This window comes from Cajanus cajan, chromosome 8 (assembly GCF_000230855.2).
Source record: "Cajanus cajan strain Asha chromosome 8, NIPB_CcT2T_4, whole genome shotgun sequence".
Classification (NCBI taxonomy): domain Eukaryota; kingdom Viridiplantae; phylum Streptophyta; class Magnoliopsida; order Fabales; family Fabaceae; genus Cajanus; species Cajanus cajan.
Window position 1 is genome coordinate 16,693,628 of NC_138524.1, and position 11,222 is coordinate 16,704,849.

The following is an 11,222-nucleotide window of genomic DNA, read 5'->3' on the forward strand; positions in this document are numbered from 1 at the left end:
ATAATTTATTAGACAATCTAATAACATGAAATAAATATAGAAGTGATTTAATTATAATATAAATTACTGGTACTAAATGAGTATGTCTATTGTGAATAGACTTAAAAATATTATTGATATCCTAATAATTTTATAATAAAAAATTAAAAAATGATTTTATAATAAAAAATAATTATTAAAAAATAATAAATAATTTTATAATAATTTTCTTCAGTGCGACTCTGACCACAGTCAAATACACGACTATCCAGGGCTCATTTTTTAAAAGAGACACTATTTTTTTTTTTTAATTTACAGTACAAAAATAATTTATATAATGAAGGGGAAAAACTAGATAACCATAATTATTATGACATGAATTCTATTAAATCTTTAAAAATATAATAACAAGATTGGAACGAAAATCATAAATGTAAATTTGAAGAAGAAACTTTTGGGTTTTCCAACAAGGTATTATCGGAGACATAAATTGTAAATTCAGAGAATTCGCACAGAATCTTCAAGACTTTTCAGTAGGATTAGTTCGTTCCCTTAGTATCAAAACTTTGATGAAAATAGATATAAGTAATCATTTAAGATTCAGTTGTAAATTTTACTAAATTTTCATAATAATTTTCTTTTTTAACATAGTTTTTTATGCAAATTATATTTGGAGTTATACAATTCGAATTAGGCAAACATGGTATTCCTAAAAAGATAAGAGGAAGATCTATAACTTCTATGTTGGGAAAAAAACCCAATTTGGATGTTTTCAAGCCCTAAATAGCGTAGCTCATGGCCTTGCACTTGAAATTGTTTAGTTGTAGTTAATTAGGTTCTAAGAGTATAATTAGTGGGCTGGACTCTTAGTTTAGGTCCTACTTTGGCTTTAAATTCATGTAATGACTCTTTGCATAAAACTTTTACTTTTACTCAAGAAGTTTCTCTCATTTTCTCTCAACTCTCTTCTCTTCTCTCTCATGAAATTTCTCTTCTCTCTCACGAGATTTCTCTCTTCTCTACTTAAATTGGCTGAAGCAACATGATTGTGAGGCAAGGCTAATCCATCAATCGATTTAGGGTTTCAAGAACCACGGTAAATTTGAGTTCCTAATTTTTATCGAGCGAATTCTCTCTTCCTCTTCTCTTTTCTATTTAGGATAGTTTCATTTTTTCATGATATTGAATTTTTGTTTTGAATCTTAAACATAAATGAGAATATGCAATTTCATATTTAAAATAACCTAAATCAACTTAATTTAATTCAATTTACAGCTCTTGAATTTTTTTGGAACCTTGAGTTTGCGATTGCAGTTCTTATTTTAATGGAATTCATAATATAGATTTAGATTTCTATATTAATTAATTTCGAATTGAATTAGGTTGGTTGAGAATTCTTATTTGTTGTGAACAATAAAAATTTCATAGTAGGAATTGAAACCTTAAACCGATATTTAATAATATTAAAATTTTGTGTTGAAATTCTATCTTCTGTTTTCTATATTGTTGTTTACAATTTGATTGAAATAAAATTCTCCCAAACCTGAGAGATAAATTAGATTAGTTCTATATATTACAAAATTTTTGAGAAATCTAATTTCATTTGATAATGACTCGGCAACGTTATCACGGTTCATTAGGTTTGGTTCGATCCCTTAGTTTCAAAACTTTGATGCAAATGGATGTAAGTAAAGTTCTTGTAAAATACAATGAATAAAACTTGATATATTTTTGCTACGTTGCGATCAAATAAATAAAGGAAGTTTAATGGAACAAGTTTTCCATCATAAGTCGGTCAACTAAAAATTAAAATTATATCTTAAAATTGAAAATATTACTATTTCATAAAATTCATAACAATTCAAATTTAATAAGTAAAAAATTAAAATAAATTTTAAAGATAACTTCGTTGTTTTTTTCTTTTTTGCATAGTGCTTCTTTCTTATGCTTTGTTTGGTGTAGTAAAAGAGAAGAGATTAAAGAGGGAAGAAGAGAGTAGTGTGTGAAAAATGGGTTTAGAATGTGTTTGATGAAGTAGAGGTGTGTGTAGAAGTTTTTATATATGTAGGATCTATGCTAATCTTTTACTCAAATATGAGTGCGTGTTTAGATTTGTGTTTGGAGAATTGATTTTTATCTTTATCAGTGTTGGTCAAAATTAATTTCTTCAAAGCATAGAAATAATCTTTATCAACGTTGATCAGAATTGATTTTTATCTATAAAATCATGTAAAAATGAAAATTTTAAAACATGCATAAAAATAAAAATCATATTTTAGAAGGAAAAAACGTGTGTTGTCCTAAAATGTGTATCCAAACACATGCTGAAGGGGAAGGAAGGAAGTTACTATGTAACAGCTTCCAAGTTCATGTGTCCATCAAAGTCCATAGTAGATTGTGGTTATATATATATATATATATATATATATATATATATATATATATATATATATATATATATATATATATAATATTTTGTTATAAACTTAACTGAAAATGAATTTATTTGTCCTAAGAATAACTGTAATTATTTCATTCAAATTTAATTTAATCATTTAATAACAAATTTTTAATACATAAATTATGTTTGTAAATTTTTAAAAAATTAAAAATGTATTTTATTATATAAATTCAAACAAAGTATAAAATAATTTTATGGTTATCTATCATTTTGAATTTATAAAATGCAGTATCGTATGATTTTTAATTTTTTTATTTATTTATAAATTTACAGACTTGATTTATATATTAAAAACCTATATTTAAATGGATAAATCATTAAAATTTAGAATAAGATATGAGTTATTGAGTAGAATAAACCTAGCTAAAATTATTCTTGAATTATTCTTCAAGTAAGTGGATATGGATCCCTCCTCTCTTTCTATATATAATTGATTAAATATATAAATATTTTTATATTTATTTATTTTAAGAATTAAATAATATAAATATAAAAATATAATTATTGTAATAAATAAAATAATGATAAATATATTTAATAAACTGAAATTTATTAATATAAATGTATTTAATTCAATATAAATTAATTAAAAAATTTAATCCTTTCACTTTTCTTCTAATTTTCTCCTACCAAATAAATTTAATTTTCACATTAATTTTTTTTGTCTATTTTTTCCTTTTTTTCTTTTTCTATTTCTTTCCTTTATACTAAACACTACCTTACTAGCAAAGAGAAGAAGTATTCATGTGACTTGAGTGCCATGCATATAGTGTTGTTCAAGACTTTTCAGTAGGATTAGTTCGTTCCCTTAGTATCAAAACTTTGATGAAAATGGATACAAGTAATATTCTTGTAAAATACAGTGAAGTTTTTTTTTCCCACTTATTTAATGAGTTATTTTATATTTATATTTTATAAAATTATATTTTTATAAGTATCATTTAATTTTGAGTTCTATATAGAAAAAAAATTGTAATATAAAAATTAAATATTAAAATTATCCTATTCTAAAAATAAAGAAGCAAATCTTAAAATAATCAAAACAAACTAAATTTAAATATTTAAAACATAAATAAAAAATTCTTATCAAAACTAATTTATTCTCTTAAAAATATTTAAACATATTCTCGACATTATTTTTGATGCACGATCAAATAAATAAAATAAATTATGGTGTATAACGGTTCTTTTGCATAGACTCGAAAGTTAACATATGAGAAATATAATGCGAGTGCGTTGATTTGAGAAAATTCACGTATGAAATGATAAGGGTATTTGGTGAATTTCTCTTTACGTACGGAACCTAACATGAGAAATATAATCTAACATTTACGCATGCAATCAACAAGAGTCCTCAATTCCCAAACCACAAGCACGTTTGTGGAATAAAAACAAGGCATTGGAAGAATAGTTTTATCATATGTACTACTAGGTTTATGATCAAGTAAAAAAAGTGGACCCAACTAATAGTGAGAATAGTCAACTTAAATACATTATCAACCAACTTCATTTACAGCTTCAATTCCCAAACCTTATATATCTTCACTCTCCACCCTTTGTTTTTCTCCTCAATCACTTGTTCTTGCTTTTGCATTTGCACCTTCGCATATCATTCATTCTCTACAAGTTTGCTTCCACTTTTGGCAATTGCAATGGCTTCTAACGCCATCATCCAATGCAGCTCCTCTTCATCTCACATGATAAGAACTTATGATGTGTTTGTGAGCTTCCGCGGTGAAGACACACGCAACAACTTCACTTCCTTTCTCTTTCGAGATCTCAGTAGAAATGGCATTGTGGCCTTCAAAGATGATACACATCTCCACAAAGGTGAATCCATTGCACCCGAGTTGCTACAAGCCATTGAAGGGTCTCGCCTTTTCGTTGTGGTCTTCTCTAAGAACTATGCTTCCTCCACTTGGTGCTTGCGTGAATTAGTACACATATGCAATTGCATTCAAACTTCACAAAGGCGTGTTCTTCCTATCTTTTATGATGTTGATCCTTCAGATGTGCGAAAACAAAGTGGATGTTATGAAAAAGCCTTTTCCAAACATGAAGATAAAGAGAAGATGGAGGAAGTTCAGAGATGGAGAGAAGCTCTCAATCGAGTGGCCAATCACTCCGGTTGGGATTTAAAAAACAAGTAAATTAACAATCTTCTCTCATTTAATGATGGATCTTAATTTCTTACCTATATAACACTACCTTATATGTTATATCCATGTGCATATATTCATCATTACTTTGTCATTGGTTTTCTTGTATTTATTATCCCTTTCTAAAATAAAGTTGAAGAGGTAACATGAAGATTAGGTCACTACTAGAAAAGTGTTATTTTTTTTTACAAATTTTCTTGCAAAAAAATATTCGTAGAAAACTTTTGCGAATTTTCCTATAAAAAAATATTTACAAAATTTTTTTACGAATTTTCTTGCAAAAAAAATATTCGTAGAAATTTTTTACGAATTTTCCTACAAAAAATAATTTACAGATATTTCTTACAAATTTTGTTACAATTTTAATAATCATGAAAAAAAAATGTCCATGGTAAAAATTTGCAGAAAATATTGTAAGAATTTTATTTTGTTTCTTGCTGATTTTCTTGCAAAAATAAATTTGCAAGTAATGTTTACTAAATGGTAAAAAAATTTTACAGGTAACATTTCCTGCGAATTCCTGCAAATTTTAATTCGCAGGAAAAATAAAAAATATATTTAAATTCATAAATTTAATATTTTAAAAAATCTTCAAGTCTCACATCGATTGAAAATAAAACAATTAAAGAGTATATAAGTTGAAGTAACACTTATCTTAAAAGTTGAATTGTATGGTTGAGTATTAGACTTATAATTTATAATCTTAGAATTCAAAAGATTATGTATGAGGCATGAAAATAAAAGATTATGAATTCTTAAAATATAGAATTTATAGTAAATTTTTAAAAAATTTCTTGTGAAAAAATTCGCAGGAAGTTTCCTGCGAATTTTTTTTTGTAAGAAAATTTCCTGCAAATTTTTTTTTGCAGGAAACTTTCCTGCGAATTTTTATCGCAAGAAATTTTGCAGGAAAATTTCCTACAAATTTTAAAATTCGCAAAAATATATTATCCACGAAGGTATTACCTGCAAATAAAATTTCGTAAAAAAATTTGCATGAACAACATTTCTTGCAAATTTTTATGAAAAATTCGCAGGAAAAATCGCATGTAATAAGAGAAATTCTAGTAGTGGGTCTAAACAAATACATGCTTAGTGAAATAAGCATGTTTAAAAGGGAAAAGAGTACTCTGTAATTTTCATGTCCTATACTTGTACATTCTACTTTGGTTCTCTGGGTGATAATTTGACATCCTTCATTTTCTTTCACATTTCAGGAAACAAGATGCAATGATTGAAGAAATTATTAAAAAGATAAAAGATATATTGGGTAATAAATTTTCTTGTCTTCCAAAAGATAATCTAGTTGGAATGGAATCTCGTGTTGAAACATTATCAAGGATATTGTGTTTAGAATTGGTTAACGATGTTCGAGTTGTCGGAATTAGTGGAATGGGTGGGATAGGAAAGACAACTCTTGCTCATTCTTTATATGAAAGAATCTCTGAGCAATATAATTTTTGTTGTTTTATTGATGTAAGCAACATTTATCAAGCTTATGGTACTATAGGTGTACAAAAGCAATTGCTTTCTCAATGTCTTAAAGAAAAGAATCTTGAGATTTCCAATGCTTCTGAGGGAACGTGTTTAGTATGGGAAAGGTTATTAGGTGCAAGGGCTCTTATTATTCTTGATAATGTTGATCAAGATAGGCAACTAAATATGTTTACAGGGAATAGGGAGACTTTATTACGTGAATGCCTAGGTAGGGGGAGTAGAATTATCATAATTTCTAGGGATAATCTTATATTGAGGAAACATGGAGTAGATGATGTTTATCAAGTCCAGCCACTGAATCACGAAGATGCTATTCAGTTGTTTTACAAATATGCTTTCAAAGGTAATCATATTATGAGTGGTTATGAGGAGTTGACATATGATATACTATTACATGTTCAAGGCCATCCTTTGGCAATTGAAATATTGGGCTCATCTTTATGTAATAGAAATATCCCAGAATGGAGAAGTGTATTGGCTAGGCTAAAAGAAATTAAAAGTGAAAAAATTATGAATGTCCTACGAATAAGTTTTGATGACTTGGATAACCTTGAAAAGGAGCTATTTTTAGATATTGCTTGCTTCTTCAATTTTTCTATCAAGAAAGAAGTGATGGAGATTCTAAATCAACGTGGTTTTCATCCTGAATGTGGTCTACAAGTTCTTGCTAGCAAATCGCTCATAACCATTGATGAGTATGAGGGTATTCATATGCACAGCTTGTTGGTAGACTTGGGAAAGTGTATTGTTCGAGAAAAATTCCCTAAAGAGCCAAGAAAGTGGAGTAGGTTGTGGGATTATCAAGATTTGCACAAAGTTATGTCAGACAATATGGTAAAATATTATTTGAGATTTTAAAATTTCGGGTTGTCATTTTTATACAATGTGTAAATGCTCTAGAAAAAATCTAACATTTTCTTCCCATTTTACATTATTAGGAATCTGAAAATATTGAGGCCATAGTTTCATACCCTGATTTTTTGGATGAAATAACAATACGTGTTGATGCTCTATCAAAAATGAGACATCTTAAGTTGCTCATGCTTCATACTCTGAATTTTTCGGGAAGCCTCAATCATCTGTCCAATGAGTTAGTACATCTTGAATGGAAAAAATATCCTTTTAAGAGTTTGCCTCAAAGCTTTCAACCAGAGAACCTTGTTGAGTTGTCTCTATGTGAGAGCAACATGAAACAACTGTGGAAAAAGAGAAAGGTACTGTAAATTGTTATATTCTAGATTTTTGTATTTTGTATTTCATTCAATTAAAAAATAAAAATACAAGCCCTCTTATGTTATTTACTTTTTGTCATATTAACTAAACAAAAAAAAAAAAACCCGAATGTTATTATTAACTTTGTTGCCTACTATTGTCCCTTCACTGCAGCCTCTACCCAAATTACAACGTTTGGATCTCTCCTATTCCAAAAACGTAATGAAGATACCAGATCTTGGAGATGCTCTAGATCTTAGGTGTCTAATTTTGAGAGGATGTAAAAAACTCAGGCAGCTTCATCCATCCATTGGTCTTCTAAGAGAGCTGACTCTTTTGGATTTGGAAGAATGTACAAGTCTTATCAAGTTACCACATTTCAAAGAGAACCTAAGTCTTGAAACTCTAAATCTTCGAGGATGTATAAAACTGAAGGAGATCAAGCCATCTATTGGTCATCTACAAAAGCTTACGTTTTTAGATTTGCGTGAGTGTGAAAATCTAGTAAGCTTATCCAGCAACATATTGCGTCTAAATTCTCTAGAATACCTGAATCATTCCTGGTGTCCAAAATTATTTAGTCTTAAAGCAAGAGATGAAGAGAAAATGATGAAGCCTTGTATAGGTGAATCTCCTATTTGTTCCCACTCAAAATCGTCCATCGTGAAAAGGTGGTTTCATCCTAGAGCAAATAAAGATTCAGTTAGCTGCATGTTGCCTTCCTCGCCTACTCTTACTCATATGCGTGAACTTTATCTGAAGTCATGCAATTTAGTTCAAATCCCTGATGTTATTGGAAGTTTATGTTTCTTAGAAATTCTAAATTTAATGGGAAATGATTTTGCCACACTTCCGAGCCTCAAGGAGCTTTCGAAACTGTACAATTTAAATTTAAGGGATTGTAGGCGGTTGGAAAATTTGCCTGAGCTCCCTTCACAAACTGACTTGTCACCAGAAAGATACCTGATCCCAGAGTCTATAACAACGTCTCGTTTAAGAATAAATGACCCATCAGTATTTTTGAGAAATAACAACTTCAAGAAAGCAGGATTAAATATTTATTGTTGTCCAAAATTGGTTGAGTTGAAATGCTGCCGTAGCAAGGCTCTTTCATGGACGATACAAATTCTTAAGGTGTGTTCACTATTTCCTTTCTCTCTTTTTCTTTGTCTGTGGTACTAGGAACCAGGAACTAACTCTTAGCTATGTCTGTGGTACTAGGCCTACTACCAATACAAATGTCTGTGGTTCGATGATACTGTGTGTTCTCCAAACATTTCAAGTATTATTGGAGGAAGTGAAATACCTGGTTGGTTCAACAATCAGCACGTAGGCATGGGTAAATTCATAACCTTAGATGAAGCACCCCTTATGCAGCATGACAATGGTTGTATTGCTCTTGCTTGTTGTGTAGTATTTGCACATTCTTCTGGAAGAATGCCTCCTCCCAAAACAGAATTTATTTGTGGTTATACTGCTGTGATTCCGTTGGTTTCGGGTGAAGAACGTCAAGTCACGGAAGATCACTTGTGGTTGTTCTATTATTCTAATCCACCACGGGATATCACAGACAGGAAATTGGAAATTCAAATAACGAGCTATTGGCCTATTGAGGTGAAAAAATATGGGTATCGTTGGGTATATGAGAAGGACAACTTTTTGGCAATTGAAGAAAACATGTAGCAACTTCATTTCAGCTACGCTTTCACATATAGAAGGATTGGTGGCATAATTGAATATGGTTGCATAGCAGAATTCAAATTCACAATGACTTTAGGGATATATTGTCCAACCCTCTCTTTGCAAGCTGCACAAATGTTAAAGGTAGTGTTACTTGTTTGATTGTAAATAGAAGAAATGCTCTTAGTCATCTTTTTCATTATTACTACTTTAAAAATGTAAATAGCTAGTTTGGTCCTTAACTCCCTTTTGGTTTTTTAACTTGTCTTTGTACATTATTTGACCAATTTTACTTGTGACTCTAAGGTGGCAATTAATATTTTCATACAAGTGGTCGTTCACACAACTTGAGACAAATATCAACAGAATGGAGAAAGGGTGCTTCCAAATCCTCATGGAAAAACACAGTCAAGTTTTTGTTTAATCAGTTTCCACATCCTGCATCTATAGGATCCTTCTATTGGTAAGCATATGATTCTAATTTTCTTTTGTTTAATGTGTTTCTAATCCTTTTTATGTTGACATATAATAATATTATGGTATTTTTGTTGGTTTTATTCAAGTTTTATATATATACTTAAAACAAATAGAATCTGTTTCATATTCTGATCCAAATAGTCATTGCCCTGTGCTCTGATATTAGAGGGCTTGACTAGTCTTAAGCATTTTGATTCCTAACAAAAGAATAGGAAAACAAAATGGATTATTTGTTGTAATGTTTTGAAAACTAAATTGAAGATTGAATCTGAAAAATATCTTGAAGCTTGAAGTTGCTATATTTTTGTTTTCTTCTTACATGTTTTATGTGCTTATCACAATTTGAATCCTTTTTCCTGTAGAAGGAAGTGACATTGGCCAACACCCACCTGTTGCAACTTTTTGAAAACCGGATTAAAGACCGAAACAAGAAGACCATGTTTGTTTGATTCAATCTGTTAAATTTATGATTAAATTGTAATTAGGCTTTAGTCAAATTGGATACGTAGCTTGTTCATGGGCCAACCATATTTTATCTTGATTACTATATTGATGGAGTTGCTCCTTTACAAAATGTAATTTCACATAACCCATTTGAACATAAACAAGAGGAGTTAATTATTATATTACATTATTACATTTTTTATATTTTAATTTTTATTGTATTTTATTAAGAATAATTTTAAACTATCCTCAAGCTTATAGATGATTATTAAAGAATCGCTAGGTTTGGCCTAAGGTGGAGGGTTGAGTCACTGTCACTCTCAGTTATGTGTCACTTCCTTTCTGTTAAGAAGTAGCTTCTCTTGTATTCTTCTTAGGAGATAGCTTCTGTTGAAGTCTTGCAACTTATGAAGCTTGTTGTGCACATTTCAGCATCTATATAAATATAGTTGCTCTCTTCATTATAAAATCAGAATTTTATTCTTTCATAAATAATACAGAGTATCGAGTTCCTTCTCAATTTGGTATATATCAAGAGCTTGGATCAATCTCTGATCTATGGCTTCTGGTTTTCCTCCTCCTTCCCCTCCACCTCTATCAGAAACATCATGAAACACCCTCACATTCTCTGACTCTGTCTTGGAAAAACTTGTTTCGGAAAACTACTTGTGTGTTGTCAACAAGTAGAATTTGTGATCAAATTCATAGATGATCTTTTAGGATTTATTTTTATTTTTTATTTTATGATTTATTTCTTTATTAAATTAGGATCTTTGTAATTATAGGTCTATCATATAATGTAAATAGGAAAATCTTCTCCTAAATTTATTTGTATTTATTTCATTGAGTCTATATAAAACACTCTGCTATGTAGCCAAAACACACGGTTTCAGCATATCTTGCATATGTTTTTCCTTCTTTCATTGTTTTTAAGTGAAGTTGCCCTTGCATTTGTTTTTCTCTCTTTCAATAGTTTTTAAGTGAAGGGGACGGAGGTACATGATGTGGGACTTCACTCTCCAGCAAACAATAACTACTGTCAACTCATAAAATAAACTCCATCATTAGAACCGTCAAGAACAACCAAAATAATCTAGTATGTTGTCCTTTAGAATATTTAATGATCTTTCTATTTCTTTTCCCCTTCTCACTTATTTCTCTTTAATAAAATAATTAAAATTTTCACTTTATATTTTACTTATTTTCACTCCCTTTTTATTTCTATATTTCTGACTTATTTATTTCTTTTCTAACAAACACACACTTAAGAATGAATTTAACAATTTTTAATTTTACAAACTAATATGACAATA

The 11,222-nt window shown here is 29.4% G+C and overlaps 1 protein-coding gene across 1 annotated transcript; it reads left to right on the top strand.

Annotated features, from left to right (window-relative positions):
* The first annotated feature begins 3,990 nt into the window (after nucleotides 1-3,990).
* Nucleotides 3,991-10,119, top strand: LOC109792477 (disease resistance protein RPV1). The gene is made up of 7 exons (XM_083062522.1): nucleotides 3,991-4,586; nucleotides 5,817-6,930; nucleotides 7,035-7,310; nucleotides 7,483-8,442; nucleotides 8,530-9,132; nucleotides 9,295-9,451; nucleotides 9,828-10,119. The coding sequence occupies exons 1-5, from the start codon at nucleotides 4,093-4,095 to the stop codon at nucleotides 8,989-8,991; spliced, it is 3,306 nt and encodes a 1,101-aa protein (XP_082918648.1). The 5' UTR covers nucleotides 3,991-4,092; the 3' UTR covers nucleotides 8,992-9,132; nucleotides 9,295-9,451; nucleotides 9,828-10,119.
* Nucleotides 10,120-11,222: the final 1,103 nt, after the last annotated feature.

What these genes read in the sequence shown, in the direction of transcription:
- LOC109792477 (XM_083062522.1), top strand. Translation starts at nt 4,093, where the DNA reads ATGGCTTCTAACGCCATCATCCAATGCAGCTCCTCTTCATCTCACATG. An exon ending in AAGTTATGTCAGACAATATG is followed by an intron (nt 6,931 to 7,034) that starts GTAAAATATTAT and finishes TTACATTATTAG; the next exon opens with GAATCTGAAAATATTGAGGC. An exon ending in GGACGATACAAATTCTTAAG is followed by an intron (nt 8,443 to 8,529) that starts GTGTGTTCACTA and finishes CTGTGGTACTAG; the next exon opens with GCCTACTACCAATACAAATG.